Source organism: Amblyomma americanum, chromosome 7 (genome assembly GCF_052857255.1).
Source record: "Amblyomma americanum isolate KBUSLIRL-KWMA chromosome 7, ASM5285725v1, whole genome shotgun sequence".
Classification (NCBI taxonomy): domain Eukaryota; kingdom Metazoa; phylum Arthropoda; class Arachnida; order Ixodida; family Ixodidae; genus Amblyomma; species Amblyomma americanum.
Genome location: NC_135503.1, coordinates 139,161,494 through 139,179,731, shown reverse-complemented (window position 1 = coordinate 139,179,731; position 18,238 = coordinate 139,161,494). Strand labels below are relative to the sequence as shown.

At 48.2% G+C, this 18,238-nt stretch overlaps 1 protein-coding gene across 1 annotated transcript in view; it reads left to right on the top strand.

The window, feature by feature from the left end:
* Positions 1-18,238, top strand: part of LOC144096617 (complement C3-like) — a 178,717-nt gene that overhangs the window by 24,038 nt on the left and 136,441 nt on the right. The window contains exons 7-11 of the mRNA XM_077629433.1: positions 3,966-4,050; positions 4,977-5,082; positions 7,197-7,445; positions 16,838-16,999; positions 17,853-17,981. Coding sequence (XP_077485559.1) covers positions 3,966-4,050; positions 4,977-5,082; positions 7,197-7,445; positions 16,838-16,999; positions 17,853-17,981 — 731 coding nt within the window. The remainder of the gene's footprint in view (positions 1-3,965; positions 4,051-4,976; positions 5,083-7,196; positions 7,446-16,837; positions 17,000-17,852; positions 17,982-18,238) is intronic.

Here is an 18,238-nt window from a genome sequence, read left to right as displayed (position 1 = left end):
CAAAAGACGAGGACACAAGATAGGAGAGACGAACACCACGAGCGCTAACTTCCCAACAAATTTTATTCTCCAGAAGCATCACATTTATACACCAGATAACAGTAATCACACGTGCGAACAGCATCGATTTCTTAGAAAAACGAGCTCTTTATCTTAGAGGAGAATGGAAGGTGTGCTTACACACGAGCATCCTGACCTATTTATCTTTTTGGCTTCAATGATTTCGCGCGTTAATCTTTCTCTACTTTTTCCTATTACAAGACTTTTATCAAAGAAAGGCTTACAGGGTTTTGACTTGCATGCGAGAATGTGGTCAACCAGCGATCCGCCTTGCCCGTTTCTGACATTGCGAGCGTGTTCCATTAGGCGCTCGTTCAGACATCTCCCCGTCTGGCCGATATAGTGTTTCCCGCATGACAAAGGAATTTGATATACAACACCTTCATCGCACGTGACGTAGGGCTTCTGGTGCCTAGTTGCGCATCCGCGCGCTTTGTTGGTGTTGGTTTTTCCCAGTTTGCACAATGTTGCAAGTTTTTTCGGCGCCGAGAACACGACGGTCGCATTCGCTCGTTGACCAATTCTTTTTAAATTGTGGGAAATCTTGTGTAGATAAGGTAATACAACAAGGTTTTTCCGTTCACGAGGAAATGGGTTTGGATTACATTGATTTTCTGGTTTCATTCTCTTAACAAGTTTTTCTGCAACAGAAACTTGAACATGGGAGGGGTATCCGGCATTAGTAAGCCTCTTGGAATGCTCTCCAGAAATCTTGTCCGCACATGATGACCGATAGTTTTCAAGAGCAGTCCAAGAGGCTTACTAATGCCGGATACCCCTCCCATGTTCAAGTTTCTGTTGCAGAAAAACTTGTTAAGAGAATGAAACCAGAAAATCAATGTAATCCAAACCCAGTTCCTCGTGAACGGAAAAACCTTGTTGTATTACCTTATCTACACAAGATTTCCCACAATTTAAAAAGAATTGGTCAACGAGCGAATGCGACCGTCGTGTTCTCGGCGCCGAAAAAACTTGCAACGTTGTGCAAACTGGGAAAAACCAACACCAACAAAGCGCGCGGATGCGCAACTAGGCACCAGAAGCCCTACGTCACGTGCGTTGAAGGTGTTGTATATCAAATTCCTTTGTCATGCGGGAAACACTATATCGGCCAGACGGGGAGATGTCTGAACGAGCGCCTGATGGAACACGCTCGCAACGTCAGAAACGGGCAAGGCGGATCGCTGGTTGACCACATACTCGCATGCAAGTCAAAACCCTGTAAGCCTTTCTTTGATAGAAGTCTTGTAATAGGAAAAAGTTGAGAAAGATTAACGCGCGAAATCATTGAAGCCGAAAAGATAAATAGGTCAGGATGCTCGTGTGTAAGCACACCTTCCATTCTCCTCTCAGATAAAGAGCTCGTTTTTCTAAGAAATCGATACTGTTCGCACGTGTCATTACTGTTTTCTGGTGTATAAATGTGATGCTTCTGGAGAATAAAATTTGTTGGAAGTTAGCGCTCGTGGTGTTCGTCTCTCGTATCTTGTGTCCTCGTCTTTTGCTGCGCTACAGTGTATTGGAACTATGTACCAACAGGCCCAAAAAGCCACGCTACGGAACTAATTGTTTCTAAGAAGAAAACGTGCGCGGCATCCCCTGAAACCAATTTGTCATCGTACAAGAAGTTTATCCGTCCCATACCTGGATAAAGCAGCATATTGTGAAATACTTAACAGATATATCTCATTGATAACCTGGAAAAAATCCACAGCCTGGCTCTCCGATTCATCTCCTTCACGGTACTTGTGCCGTGACAGCTCTGCGCATGCATACCGACTCTTGCTTACCTCCGGCGCGTGAGATCTACGAAATAACCTTGTTTTGCTTACTGTAGCCATACAAAAAGAGAGAAGAATGGTTACCTTAAACGACCTTTCCGAAAACATGCATTGCGCATTAGGCTCATTGGTTGAAAGCATGATAAGGTTAATTTTTTTTTAACTGGCGATACAGTGATGGAAAGCGCTGCCGCCTGACGTTGTGAATACCACATCAGTGGTGTTCACCGATAAAACGGATTTCTTATTTCGAATATGAGACGTGTATGTTGCTTTTGATATTTTTATTTTTCACGCGTATAATGGCAGCGACGCTTCATTGAGCTCGTTTCTAATTTTCAGTGCTGCTTTTTACCGTTTTGTTGAATTTTTGTGCTTGCATTTTTTTCTCTTCTTATTAACCCACTCCTGTATGCACATGCAGTGCTCACAGTGTGTCTAAATGGATGCACAGAAGCTGGCGCCGAACAACGCCAGCTGGGCGAATGAATGAAGCACGCCTTGCTTATTTGGCGCGTAGATGGTCCTACATAGTTGGGGGCTATCCTAATAGCGGCGCGACACTTTGAGACTAAGGCACAGAGTCAGAAGGACGAGTTGCTGTCTTTTCAGACAGTCAAGACAAAGAGGCAGCATCAGTTGCCTCCAACAAGGAATGTGTCAGCTTCTTGCTGTGCACTCAGTGGCTTCTTTCTCCAGATCACAATGATTCAGATTTTTCTTTATTGAAGCGTAATGAATGGCGTCAGTGGTGGCTTTAGTTGTGGCAAAATCATTGTACACGAGTGGTCACCTGTCCTCAGTTATGGGAACGGGGTTAAGCCATGTGAAGAAAAAATCGTCATGACCCAGTGTCATCATCGTCGTCATCAGTCTGACTACGCTTACTCCAGGACAGAGGCCGCTTCAATAACTCTGCTGTGTCAGCTGCGGCAGCATTAGCCCTACAGACTTCGTAATTTCATCCGCGCCCTGCTACGCTTGCATTTTTTTAGAATCCATTAGGTTACCCATAGCGACCATCGATTATCTTGACTTCACATTACATGCCCTGCCCATGCCCATTCCTTCTTGATTGCGACACGAATACGACAAGCTCGCGTTTGTTCCCTGATGTTACACCTGTAATTTTCCTTTCCATAGCTCGGTGCGTTGTCCTCAAACTCCGTTGAACACTTTTCGTTAGCTTCCACGTTTTTGCCCCATGGGCGAACCGGTAAAATGCAGTTGCCTCTCGGGGATATTGGCAAACCGCTACTCATCATCTGAAAGTTCCTGCCAAATGCTCTGCACCCCATTCTTATTCCTTTAGTTATTTAACTCTCGTAGTCCGAATCTGCGGTCACTGCCCTAACTAAACGTATTATTTTAACACTTCCAACGCATCGCTTCCTATCGTAATCAGTTGCTCCCTTCCGGGACTGTTGAAAACTACTCTTTGTTCCTGCAATTTAATAAACAGCGCTTTATGAAGGAGGCTTTCAGGGAAATGAGATTTGGTTTCCTTAAAAGCAAAGATATTTGTAATTTTGTTTTGATCAACAGGAGCGTTTAGGAGAAATACCCGGGGCGTCATTTAAATGGTTGAAAATGGTCGGAGCTTATTAAATGAACTTTTCTCAGAGTTGTCAGCCTTGCAGTGGAACAAAAGGATGGCTTTAGGAATAAGCTGAAAAATGCCCATTTTCTATATGCAAACATTCTTGAACATTCGCTTACTCCCCTTTTCGCCAAAACTAACAGTTTTAAATACAGTTTTTTCCCTAGAACAGTGCAAGATTGGAATTCGTTGCCGGAATCTGTTTTTTCCTCGCAAAATTTTTCTGATGCGTTAAATCGTCTATTTACCTGCTAATATTGATTATATGTATGTTATGTATACGTGTGCTGCTGATATTGTATAAGTTTATTCGTTTGGTTTATTCTTTTGGTATCCGTGCGCTGCTAACATTGTATAAGTTTATTCTTTTGGTTTTATTCTTTTGGTTTCCGTGTGCTGCTAATATTGAATAACTTTATTCTTTTGGTTATGTAAAATTATATGTGCACTCCTGCTTGGGCCAAGCAGTGGCCTGCAGTATTATGAAATAAATAAATAAATAAAGATATAATTTTCTGTTCCAGTACTTCCACGATTTTCGGTGCAAATACGCACCCCCGACTCCATTCTGCCTGATTCTGCCAACATTACGGTTGATGTCAGTGCAAAGTAAGTCTTGGATTTCTAGTTTTCCGAAGGTAAGCGAATGCCACAGTGTTGCAATAGGCGGTGCTTTCTGTCTTGCTTCTTCAGGCACAGGAAGCGGGATGCAGCGAAAAATGGCAGTTGGCTTGAAATTGCAAATATTATTTCGCAGCGCAACGCGATTTACAAAAATCGTAGTCCACTGTCGAGGCGTAGCGGTCTTTGCGAAAGGATTTTTCAAGTGATGCGACGCATGCTGCGTGGCTGAGTTCGCAGCCGTTAGTTTATCCGTCTTCGCGCGCACCTCGCAATAATTTCGATGACTAGTTAAAAACATAAATGCATTTTTACGCACTAAAGCAACATCTGAGCTATGGGCTGCGTTTAAGCCTTTGGATTTATTTAATCCATCACGGATTGTTTATCTGCTTCAAACTTCAGTACGCTGTCATTTGTATAGCACTACCGTTAAAAAAGATCCGCTATCGCTGCCGGAATATCAGGTACGATCAGACCGAAGATGACGGCACAGCCACTGAATCACCTCAGAGTAATCATGAAAGAAATAAAAGTCCAGAGTTCCCCTGTCGTGAAGTTAGCGCCGCCAGCAAGCCTTAAATTAATAACCCGCCATGCGTTTTTTTTTTCTTTATCAAGAATAAACCGAAGGGCTCGCCCAAGGCGAATGTGAGATGCGCGAAAATAAACGTCGGCCAATCACGTTCTCTTCTTGCGCATGGCTCACGCTTTCTTATTCGGCCTCTGATCGGCTGCAGCCAGGTGTAGGCTGACATGAGGACGGACGGCATGCAGCACAGAGTGGCAGCTCCGCGGCGCATCTGCGGCCAAAGTTGTTTTTTCTGACAAAAAAATTCTCTCTCTCCTGCGATGCTGTCTTTGCGGCTTAAACTCAGAAAATATTGAGGCGCTTTCCGCTTTTTTTCCCACAGGTTTTTCAACCAGCAGCCCGTCCGTGGTTTCGTGTCATTTAAGGTTTTCGTCAAGAACGATGTCGGCGACTTGACAAAGATCGGCATGAGCAACAAGCCGAAACAGGTACGGGACATCAGTCCTTGTCTCGCTACCGATTTGCGCGATGTGAAGACTCAATATTTAGCCACCTAACAATCGCGCCATTTTTACGTCCTTCTTTTTCCCTAATTATCCCCAGGTAACTACAGCCTTGAATTTTTGTGCTGTAAATATGCCGTATCCAGTCGGAAGCCAAAGAAAAACAATGAAACGCCTGAACTCTTGATCATCAGCGTGTTTATAGTGAAAAAAGCTCCGGCACTAGTGACGGAGTAGATGTAAAATAGAAAAAAAAGTAAAGGCGTTGCCACCGCCCAGTTTTCACTCTGAAGGCAGTGTTCTTAATGCCAATTTCAGACGCTTCCGCAGACGCATCCCCAGGCGCTCTAAATTAATCTGGAAGCAATATTTCGCTACCATAATCTAGAACGCGTGCCACTCGCGTTAGACGGAAACTGGACTCCTGCGTAACGCCTGCATCTGCTGTGCGCTTGTAAGATGCGGATGGAAAATTTGAATCGCATGCTTCACGTTATGATAAATCTCCGTTTGCTCGCAAGTTTGATGCATGCAGCGTTGCGTATCGCACATGAAAGAACTCTCGAGTGCCAAAACCCATGCCGCGAAATTACCCTCTGAACCACCTCTGGGTCTACACAATATGCGTGTAGGGATCCTTAACGACACGGAGACTTTCGTAGCGTGTATGAAGTCTATGGTACGGTATGTGGCGTCTAAGGACCCAAAGCTGGACGTTGAATATGAGGGAAACCATAGTGGAAGGCCCCAAATTGATTTCGACAACTTGGGTGTTCCTTAACTTGCACTGACATCGCACAGCATACGTGTGTGTTGTGCGTTTCGCATCCGTCAAAGTGCAGCGGCCGTATCCAGCCCTCTATCCGGACCGCCGCGGTGTTTTAGTGGTTTCCTGCTGACCAGAAAGACGTGGGTTCGGTCCCGGCCGCGGTGGTCAGATTTCGATGGAGCCGAAATTCTAGAGGCCCCTGTACTATGCGATGTCAACGCACGTTAAAGAACCCTTGGTCGTCAAAATTTCCGGAACCCTTTACTATGGCGTCCCTCATAGCCTTGAGTCGCTTTGGAACGTTAAACCCCGATAAACCAAGCCAAACCATTCTATGAAGCGACATTCGGCATAACCACTGACCCGCCGCAGACAGAACGCCTTAGAAGAGACCGATGCCGGGCAGTAACCCAGCGCCTTCCGTCTCGCACCAAGCGCGGCATATGTTTCACATAAGCGATTCCTTTAAAACGCAGACATCGTATGCCTAAGACATGTGCGTGACAACTTTACGTCATGGACAATGTATGTGTACTGCATGGCGAAAAACGCACTGTGTTATTGCGTAGTATCAGCAGCAAACGAAACGCGATCAAGACAAGTGAAACACGCGCAGCAGAATGAGATCACCTTAGCTGGGAAGATGTGAGTACTAGCGCACGTTAATTTTACACCGAAGGCGCGATGACCCTCCTTTAGAAGTGTTAATCAACCTGGGTTTACTTTATCGCCATTATAGCTGACATGTTACGGTTTTAGTGTTTGCATTTCAGTTTTCTTGTTCGCGCTTCATTTGTTGCTGATAGTATACTCTGACAATTTCTCCCCTGTGGTCCACTGTTTAGAGGACCTAAGGTTGAGCGGATGCGTAATGAAGGAGTACCCAAGCCCATCCTTACGGCTGTAAAGGTAAGCTATAGAGCTCCGACATAAAATCTGTAGTTGAAGAAAAATCGCGCTCCGGACAAGGACGAATTTTTCTTCAACTACGAATATTCTGTGGAAGCTCTATAGCTTTCGATTGTAGCCGTATGACTGCGCTTGAATGTATGTGAAAAGGTAACTACTTCCTTATCATATTTTCTGTGTTGTGCCACCAAAAGGTTATTGTAATAGCTATATAACTACATCGTTTGTTCATACTGTGCTGCCACATTTTTTCCCGTGTTAACCTTCATAGCCTCAGTCAGACAAGAAGTACTTGATCTCGGGATGCGTCGCAGAAAGAGCAGCAGCCGAACTTAGCATACACCTTTAATTGAACGTTTTGTTTTTAGAATAAATTGCAAATATCGAGTGGCTATCTTTTGCCTTATGGCCAACCCTGCAGCTAGAGGCAGGTGGCGGCACCTACAAGCTGAACCGCGCCGACTTGGTGTCCCGGCTGGGCGAGGGACAGGTGAACGCCCTGTTCCGCACCAGCGCGCGCCTGGTGGTCGAGGCAACCGTCACCGAGGAGGCCACGGGCATCCACGAGACCGGGCGTAATGAGCAGGCCGTTTTCACCAGTTCGCCTTACCTGATATTGACAGCACGAAGCGAGAAAAGCTTCAAGCCGGGCACCAAGTTGTACGTTGTGGTAAGAAATGTGCGCGGTCTCGTTGTTTGCTGAGTGTGTTCCTCCTTTAACTGAAACCGGTGCGATGTCCTTCCCACAGAAGGCAGGACAAAAAGGTGAGTTATTACAATCCACCTGCCTTTTATACTATTTCTGAATTTGCACTGGACATCTCCTCTTTAGAAGTTGGAAAGATCATGCCTTCAGCGGGCTTTAGCGAACTTCCTTTTAATCATAGAGTGCAGCATAAAGACTTAGGGAAGGAAAGTTATGTGCGTTAGTTTGTGAGCGGGTTTCTTTTCTGACGTGGAGTGCTGCTGATAACTACTGTCGCGGACCGTGCGAGCTATCACGTCGATAGAACTGCATTGCGAGGTATCGCGTGAGCCGCATTGAAGATATTTCTCGACTTCAAACTTGAAACGGTGCTTATTTTCCTCTCGTAAAGTTAAGTAGTCATTTTCTCGCTGCACGAATATGCAATGACAAATCCTCACGCAAAGCAAATTCATTGTCTCTAAATTTTGACCTTTTTTCTAAGATGCGATGCTTGTTCACGAGCAGCTCCACCTCAATTATTCGAACACGTGTCATCTAGTTACAGCCATTTGACCTACTACAGAATCCTGTACTGGAGGCGAACCTAAACGAAACACAAATCCGTGATCTTGATTGCGAATTGAACTCTAAAAAATTTTGGCTCGACGCTATGAAAAAAAAGTACAGCGCAGTTTCTCAGCAACTAGATATAAACAAAGGCCCTGCCAAGCTTTGGTTCTGCTTGCTCAGAGTTACTTTCGTCAGCTTTTTTTTTTGCGCGTACTGCGTATTGCTTATCTGATGCGCCACAAGACGCCATAGCTGTGTGTACAACCTCTGCCGCGCCCCACTTTTGTTGTTACGTCATCTGGTTGCCTCGTCTGATCGGGGTGCCAGTGAGATTTTCCCTCCTTTGTTTTATACCGTGATGAAAATATCCCCAACAAAAAAGAGGGAGAATCCCATTTAAGTTTTGACAGGAGGTTTAAGACTAACCACATGCATAAGGTATTGCTCCGGTTTAAGTGTGAAGAGTCAGAGAGAGAAAAAAAAATCGCAGGAAGGTTACGACTGCGTAACACGAGATTCAGCGATAGTTGTGTAGGCATTTAGTTTCGAAGGCGGCTGTTCAAAGCAGGGCCACCCGTTGGCTTATGCGACCCAGGTTGGCCGTGAGATAAGTGACATCCGACAACGAGACACAAACAGACGCATTGCATCAATAAAGGCATTAACACATCCTACGTGGTGTCATGCGGTATGACAACAATACCCGGGGGGCAATGGTAACCGGTGGGTGCGTTGCCTTGGTAACCATAGTAACGCACCCCCCGGTTACGCCGACGGCGACGTCGGCGACGCGGAGGCCAGGGACGGGCGTTTAACAGCTGTCGCTGTAAAACTCTATAGCGATGGAGCATTAGCCGTCGAGGAGATATTGCGCAAGGATCCTCAAATCCTAGCTAGTTCCGCCACTTTGGCAGGAGAGGGGTACGGATATGAGGGGTTCTACGGCAACGGGGCAGGAGAGAAGAGGATATTTCAGATAAGCGCTAGATTGGAGGCAACTTTCCAACTTGAACCGTACCGCAAGTGTGGCAAGCATGAAAGCTGATCTTTCTTTACCTCTTTTAGCATCCCGCCGCCAGACAATTCATTTGAGCCTTTTTCATAAACTATACCATCACCCCACGCTTCGCTATTCCCTCATTTCGTCCCCCAGATACGTGTCAAATCGCATTGATCATCGTCACAAAGTTGGCATTGAATCATGTAACACTAAAAAGGCATTTCAGTCTTTCTTGCTTCGTACATCACGTGAATGGAACCGCCTTCCCGCACATATCGTCGACATAATTGATAACCAGCATTTTCGTTCTGCACTAGCTAACATTGTATAATAGGAGAATGATAATACTTGTTCTGTAATATGCATTGTATCTATTTATGTATTTTTGTTTTGTAACCACTCCCCTCTTTCATGCCTTTGGCCCTGAGGGTTCAATAAATGAAATGAAACTCCGGCATGCAGGGCTGAACGGAGAAGGCAAGGAAAAAGGGGGGGGGGGGAGTGAAGATGTCGAAGAATGCGTAACGGGGGAGTTGAGGAATGAGCAAGGGATAGGGATAGGAAGAGTACGAATAGACTGTATAATAGACTCTATAAATTCCCGTTCTGATATTACACGCACAAGTTACCTAGCGTAAGCTTCTTGCTACTGTCCCTAAGAACTGGCCGGTGCAACTGCTGTTTGTCTCTTTTGTTCAAGATAGCGACTGACGTTAACTGCTTACTAGTATTAGTATTGATACTAGTATTAGTATTAGGAAGTGGCTGCAGGAGAATAAGGAAGACTGGTCACTATCACTGCCGCGGAAGGAAATTAGTTGGATACCTTAAGCCAACCGTAAAAGTGCCCACTATTCCAAGCCAAGTACTGTCCCTAAGTACTGGCCGGTGCAGCTGCTGTTTGTCTTTTTTGTTCAAGATAGCGACTGGCGTTGGCTGCTTACTAGTATTAGTATTAGTACTATTATTAGTATTAGGAAGTGGATGCAGGAGAATAAGGAAGACTGGTCACTATCACTGCCGCGGAAGGAAATTAGTTGGATACGTTGAGCCAACAGTAAACGTGCCCACTATTCCAAGCCAAGTACTGTACCTAAGTACTGGCTGGTGGAACTGCTGTTTGTCTTTTTTTTTCAAGATAGCGACTGCGTTGGCTGCTTACTAGTATTAGTATTGTAAGGGAAGACTTTAAGGGAGACCTTTATTCCAGCCCGCTGGCAAAGACGTGCTCCCAGCGAAGAGCACCAAGCGATGACGATGGGAATGTACAATGCATGAAAAGAGGAAGTCGCAGCCAGAGCGGCGACGACGACGAAAGCGCATAAAGTGCTCACTTGTTGTTGTTGTTTTTTATAGGCTAACAACAACAACAATACTAATTACCCGCGCGGTCAGAAGCGGCCAGCCTGGCCGCGATTAGTCCGATGCAAAGCGCTGAATGAAAGGCTTCAGGCGGGAAACGTGGACAATTTCAGTACCGCGGTAACGGCGGTCCGGGGGAGGATCAACAGGGGTGACGCGGTAGTTCACTGGTGAAGTTTGGTTGAGCACCAAGTAGGGACCAATGAAACGAGGCCGAAACTTGTCACAAAGACCAGGCATCCGCAGAGGGGTAGAAAGCCAGACTTCGTCTCCAGGGTTGAACGACACAACGCAGTGCGTCATGTCGTAGTGACTCTTGCGATCCTGCTGGCAGGCGTGAGTGTTCAGGCGAGCAAGGTGGCGGCATCGGGCCACGCGGGAGAGAAATTGTTCGGGGAGAGACGGTGAGGAGCTCGCAGGCGTCGAGAAGAAAGAGGCGTCGAGAAGGGTAGTGGGAGAACGGCCGTGCACGAGGAAAAACGGGGAGTAACCAGTGGTTCGTTGCAACGCGGAATTGTCGGCAAAAGTGACGAAAGGAAGGACTGTGTCTCAATTCTGGTGGTCAGGTTCCACGTACATAGTAATCATATCTGAGAGGGTGCGATGGAACCGCTCTGTGAGACCATTGGTCGGGGGGTGGTAGATGGACGTCATCTTGTGAAGTGTAGAAGAAGCTTGCAGAACTTCGGCAACAACGGTCGAAAGGAACGTCCGGCCGCGGTCACTGAGAAGCACCTGAGGGGCGCCATGGCGGAGCATGATGGATTGAAGAAAGAAGGAGGCAACTTCGGGCGCCGAACCATCAGGCAAGGCTGCGGTCTCGGCGTAGCGTGTGAGATGGTAGATGGCAGTGACTATCCATCGGTTACCTCGTGTAGTGCGAGGAAACGGGCCATACAAGTCGATGCCGACGACGGCGAACGGCGTGGCGGGGCATGGTAGAGGCTGCAGATGTCCAGCGGCAGGTGAAGTCGCCCGTTTTCGGCGCTGGCTGAGCGGGCAAGATGCGACGTATTTAGCGACGCCAGAGGAAAGACCAGGCCAGAAGAAACGGCTCTTGACGCGGGCATACGTTTTCTGAAAACCTAAGTGACCGGCTGTCGCGTCATCGTGGAGGGCCTCCAAAATACGGGACCGAAGTGTACGTGGCACCACGGGAACCCAGCGGGTGCCATCAGGGCAGTAAACGTAGCGGCAGAGCACATCATTTTCTAGTTTGAACTGGCCAAGCTGCCGACGCAACCGAGCGGTAGGAGGGTAGGAAGCTCCCGTGAGACGGCCGATTAGGGAGCGGCAATACGCATCGTTGCGTTCTTTCGATACAAGGTCATTTAAATCGTCAGATGCGACGCAGGGGAGTGCGACGTGGTGCTGAAGAGCTTGCGACGATGAGGAGGTGCTGTGAGATGTGGAAGGTGGAGTTGAAGACAGACACGAAGAGCCCAGAAGAGGGCAACAAGAAAGAGCATCGGCGTCTCGGTGTGTTCGACCGGACTTGTAGGTGACGTCAAAACGGTATTCTTGGCGACGAAGAACGCAGCGGTCAAGGCGGCCAGTCAAGTTTTTCAGGCTAGACAACCAGCACAAAGCGTGATGGTCTGTGACGACCGTGAAGTGGCGACCGTAAAGGTAGGGGCGAAATTTATGCACTGCCCAAACGACGGCCAGACATTCCTGCTCAGTGATAGTGTAGTTACGTTCGGCAGGTGTCAGAGTGCGGCTGGCGAACGCAATAACTCTTTCGCGAGAAGTAGTATCACGCTGCAGAAGAACAGCACCAAGGCCGTGGCCGCTAGCGTCAGTGTGTAGAATCGTTGGAGCAGCATCGCCGAAATGGCCAAGGACAGGGTCGGAGGTGAGAGCTTGCTTTAATGCTTGAAAAGCACTTTCGCATTGCTCAGTCCAAACGAAAGCACTGTGAGCAGTGAGGATCTGATGCAATGGCGCGGAAATGGTCGCAAAATTTCGTATAAAGCGCCGAAAATAAGATGACAGAACGAGGAAACTACGCAGTTGTTTAGTGTGCTGGGGACGGGAAAAGTTCAGGACAGCGGCAAGCTTGTCAGGGTCGGGTCGAATGCCGTCCTGGCTGACGAGGTGGCCTAAAATTGTGATTTCCATCCTGGCGAACTGGCACTTTTTCGTATTTAGTTGAAGGCCAGCAGAAGCGAGGCAAGTGAGCACTTCATCGAGGCGGCCTAAGTGTTCACGAAAAGTTGAAGAGAAGATAACAATATCGTCCAGATAGCATAAGCAGGTTTTCCATTTCAGGCCGCGAAGGACTGTATCAATCATGCGTTCAAAAGTAGCAGGAGCGTCACACAGTCCAAAAGGCATAACTTTAAATTCGTAAAGGCCGTCAGGAGTAGCGAACGCGTTTTTTTCCTTGTCGGCTTCATGCATGGGGATTTACCAATAACCAGAACGGAGATCTAGGGTCGAAAAGTACTCAGCTCCTTGAAAAGTCGAGGGAGTCATCAATCCGGGGCATAGGGTAAACGGCTTTACGAGTGATTTTGTTGAGGGCACGGTAATCAACACACAAGCGCACTGACCCATCCTTCTTCACCAAAACCACCGGGGAAGACCAAGGACTGGTGGAAGGGCGAATAATGTCTCGGCGGAGCACATCACTCACATTGTCCTCGATAACTTTGCGTTCAGATAAGGAAACGCGGTACGGTCGGCGGCGAACAACCGAGGTACCGTCGGTCACGATGCGGTGCTCTGCCACAGAAGTCTGGCCCAGGGTAGAGGAAGCCACATAAAAAAATCCCTGGTGCTTGAGAAGCAAATCTAGTAACTCTTGCCGTTGCGACACTGGGAGTTCTGGAATGATGGTGGCAGAGAGGACGGAGAGAGAAACATCCGCGGAGGGAGGCGACGAGGAGGAGGGTGCGGTAAGCACGACGAGGGAAACCGGGTGCGTGTCCAATGTGCAGGAAAAAGAAGTGCCTTTGAATAATACTAGAGGTTCACGAGAAGTGTTCAAGGTAGCGACGACGGCTGAGCCATTTTCAAACCGAATCAGGCTAGGCGGCAAGGCAAGGCCCCTGATCAGATGTCGAGCAGAAGGCGCGATGAAGACATCCCCAAGGACGATGGTACCAGAAGTAAGTCGTACAAGATCTTGACCCCCAGCGGGCAAAACCGTATCAGCAGCGGCAATGAGGCGATGACAGGGGTCGAGGACTTCAGATTATGGGTCGCTCTCGGTCGTGTGCACGATGCGGTCACGGCATGAAATAAAAGCACTGACAGAAGACAAGAAATCCCAACCAAAAATCATAAGGTAAGCGCACGGAAAAAGCACAGCAAATTGTGCGTGGTGACGGACACCGTCAATATAAACCCGAACAGTGCACTTAGCGGATGGGCGAATGATGACGTCGTTAGCGCCACGCAGAGAAGGCCCATCGTACGGCGTTTTCACCTTCCTTCAGCGAGAACACAAGTCTGCGTGAATAATAGAAACTGCAGCACCCGTGTCAATCAATGCATATACCTGTAAACCTTCAACCCACAGTGAAATCATATTAGACGGGGGCTCCGAAGGTATTTGTCGGTGTCCGAGGCATGCAGCTTTCCCTTCAAAAACTGCAGCAGCTAGTTTTCCGAGCGCAGGTCAGGCGCCGCAGAAGCCGGCCGAAGCGGAGAAGAAGAGCGGCGGAACGGCGAAGGGGATCGAGCTCTGGAGGGCCGATAACCACAAGGGCGAGCAGAGGGGGGGTAAGGTGAAGAAGAACGTCCCAAAGAGTCAGGGAAGGCATGGCGTTGAGGAGAGGGCGCACGATTAGAGTAGACGCTTTCGAAGGCCGCATACACGCGACGTTCGTCTTGAAGGCGCCGGCGGAAGAAGCGGGAAATACAGCCCCGGAAGCCGCAATAATAATAAATCGGGCGGCTGAGGCGCCAGGGCGAGGAGAACGCTGGCGTTGAGGCTTGATGTGCGAAAGCGATGACATGGTCGCGGGGCGACGCTGGCGTTGGAGGCAGACCAAAGACAGGTGGCATGGCAGCGACCTGAGCGTACGTGGGTTGAGGGCGAATAGCAGGGGTGTCCGGTGCCAGAGAGCAGGCTACTGAGGCCAACTCTTCTTTGATGATGCTACGAAGGCCAGCACCAGTAGAGGACGGAGCAGAAGGCGCCGGTACGGTGAGGTACGGAGAACCGTGAGCGAGAAGCTCCTCACGAATGAGCGCACGAATGAGAGCACGCAGGTCGGAGTCGGCCCGCAAAAAGGAGGCAGCCGGGTCAGGTAGTAAACGGATAGATTGCAGCTGATCAAGGCGTTGACAGTTCGCGATGATATCATCGACGGTAGTAGGGTTTTGGACGGCAAGGGCACTGAACGCCAGAGAGCCGATACCCTTCAGGACGTGGCGAACACGGTCAGCCTCGGTCATGATGTCATTTACACGGCGGCAGAGAGCAAGTGCATCCTCAATATAGGAAGTGTACGACTCGGCAGGGCGCTGGATGCGGTCAGCAAGCTTCTTCTTAGCGACTTCAGATCGAACAGCCGGAGAGCCAAAAATCTGTCGAAACTGCTGCTTGAAACTTGTCCAGTCGGGAATATCCGTCTCATGATTTAAGAACCATGTCCGTGCAACGTCAGTTAAATAAAAGGACACATTCAAGAGTTTAAGGGAATCGTCCCAGCGGTTGAACGAACTCACGCGGTCGTAGTGGTCAAGCCAGTCATCCACGCCGTCGCCGTGGAGGCCGGCAAACATCTGGGGGTCGCGTTCACGGCTGCTCACGGTCCAAGTTGCGGGGGCAGCAGAGGGCGAGCGGGAGGAACCCGGGCCGTCGGCGTTCTCCTCTTGAGGCATGACGGCGAGAGTACACAAGCGACGACCGGAACCCAGCTCCAGCGAGAAGCGGGGAGAAGAGGATACGGGGGATCCAAGGAGCACCTCCACCACGTGTAAGGGAAGACTTCAAGGGAGACGTTTGTTCCAGCCCGCTGGCGAAGACGTGCTCCCAGCGAACAGCACCAAGCGAGATGACGATGGGAATGTAGAGTGCATGAAAAGAGTATGAAGTCGCAGCGAGAGAGGCGACGACGACGGAAGCGCCTAAAGTGCTCACATTATTAGCACTAGTATTAGTATTTGGAAGTGGCTGCAGAAGAATAAGGAAGACTGGTCACTACCACTGCCACGGGAGGAAATTAGTTGAATACGTTGAGCCAACCGTAAAAGTGCCCACTATTCCAAGCGAATTACTGTCCCTAAGTACTGGCCGGTGCAACTGCTGTTTGTCTTTTTTGTTCAAGACAGCGACTGCCGTTCGCTGTTTACTAGTATTAGTATTGGTACTAGTATTAGTATTAGGAAGTAGCTGCAGAAGAATAAGGAAGACCGGTCACTATCACCGCCACGGGAGGAAATTAGTTGGATACGTTGAGCCAACAGTAAAAGTGCCCACTATTCCAAGCCAAGTACTGTCCCTAAGGACTGGCCGGTGCAACTGCTGTTTGTCTTTTTTGTTCAAGATAGCGACTGGCGTTGGCTGCTTACTAGTATTAGTATTAGTACTAGTATTAGTATTAGGAAGCGGCTGCAGGAGAATAAGGAAGACCGGTCACTATCACTGCCACGGAGGAAATTAGTTGGATACGTTTGGCCAACAGTAAAAGTGCCCAATATTCTAAGCCAAGTTGACACTAAGAAAATGCCAATCTAGGGGCGCGATTTTCTGAGTGGGGCTTTGCACACTGCGCTATCGTCCGCAACACTACCCGCTCTCAAGTAAATAAGCGGAAGTTTAAAAGCGACGAGCCTGTCGAGGATCTTCCCAAAGGGCACACAGCCAGCCAAATTCCATCTTGGTTGCTGCGGCAATATTGCCAGCTGTGCCACCCTTTTCCCACAATGTGGCTCAAGCGAGGTTAGTGACATCGAGAGACTGCGCCTATTTCGCTGGGCCGATTTGCTATATCTTTCTGTGGGCCCGGAAGACGCGGCTGGCGTCCGCATGGCCCGACAAGACCTGCGGTGGCTGCAATGGCGACGGCACCAAGCATAGTTTATGGTGTTACGCGACCGAGAAGGGAGGCCAGTTATGTCGCATGAATGCTCTATAGCGTACTGGTGCATTGGCCAGAAACTCTCCAATATTTCTAGATTGCTGGTATCTTCTGATATTCTTATGTAATGAAAGCCTCAGGCCAACAACGGCCATCTGGCCATATTCGCATTTTCCTACTGTTCACATTGCCATCCACAATAATATATCCGGTTTCCCGTCTTTATAGTTTAGAGTAGCCGACCACAGGGTCGATGCTCTTGCCAATATCTGTCTTTCATACTAAATTCAGTTATCTGCCTCTCATTGTGTCTGCACTGCGACGCCACCTTGGTTCGCAGTTCTTCCTCAGACAGCCCTTCCGTCCTGCAAGCGGACTTGCCGTCTGACCTCTCGCACTACTCGCAGGTGGAAGTGACGTACACCAACGGTGAGCCAGCCGCGGGCGTGCCGACAACACTCACGAGTGAAGACGGTCGAGTGCCACCTGTCAGTGACACGACGGACGTGAACGGCGTGGTGACCTTCCTCATAATTTCCAAGCCTGGCGACGGTGAATTCAAGTTTACGGTAAGTGCACACACACGCGGATGCTTTTTGGGCAGCCGATACCAAAGGGAGCGGCTTAGTAAGCAGATGCGCGCCGGCGCCCGCCTTTATGCTTACACTGGCTAGGCTGTATGCTTAGTTAGTGAAGAAGTGAAATTTTGCGCTGTTACTAGACTTTTTCCTGATGACGGAGCACACTTTCTTTTGATGTCGTCTGATCATATATCCTCTTGAGAAAAGGCATAATGAGAAATTGGAAGCTTCATGAAATTTATAGAAGGGCTACCCTACGGAGTACTTATATCTACGGTGCAGCGTTTGTAAAGCATACACACAAAAAAGAACGGGGCTATGCTAGTTGTGCATTTTTAACCTGCTCACAAAATGGCAGGTATGTGGGAAGAGTGCTTGGAATGCTCCCGCATATTTTGCTTTTGAGATCACAAGCTATTTAAGATACGCTTTTGAGACGGCCATCGCACAGAGTCATCGCACAGAAAGCGGGATGTTCAGTGATGCTACATAAATGCATATGTGGGTGGGCCGTGAGTTTGGTATGAAGAAAGTCTCAGTTAAATGTTTCCTTACGTCATTATAGCAGTGTAAATATTGCCTGACAAGTACCGAGTGACTGAAACTCGTTAGGTTACTTGTTTGCTTATTTATTGATACCTCAGACCATTAGGGCAGTGAGTTTTGCTGCCTCAGTGCCTTGGTGTGTCTTTCCTTTGATGCTTCGCGGAAAACTTTCAACGGTGAAGTAACTTGCAGTGAACTTAAAGGAACATCGCTCTTAAGCAGCCAACCGAAATTGCTGCCTTTGCCACTATATGTGTATTAAGTAGCGTTGTGAAGAATGTGCTGTCTTTCACAGGTGGAAACCGCCGACCGACACTTGCCGCAGCATCAGCAGGCTAAAGCTTTTGTCACGCTGCAGCCATACACGGAAGGATCAAGAAAATACATCGCCATCGACAGGAAGGATCCCAAGGCTTTAGTTACGGTAAGTAACGACCTCACCTATATCCACCGATCAAGCGCTCTTTCGCGAGCACTCAAATTGTATTCGTTCTTTTTACTCTCTATCACTGATTTTGTACCTTGGAAACGTGAGTGCGAAATATTATTTATCTTGTTTTATTTATGGGTATTAGAACACATTTTGTTTCACTCGTATCAAAGAAACTGGCCAATTATAGTTAGTCATGTGTAATTTTTAGAGCCTGACCAACTACAACCAGTATGCGAATTTAGTGCACG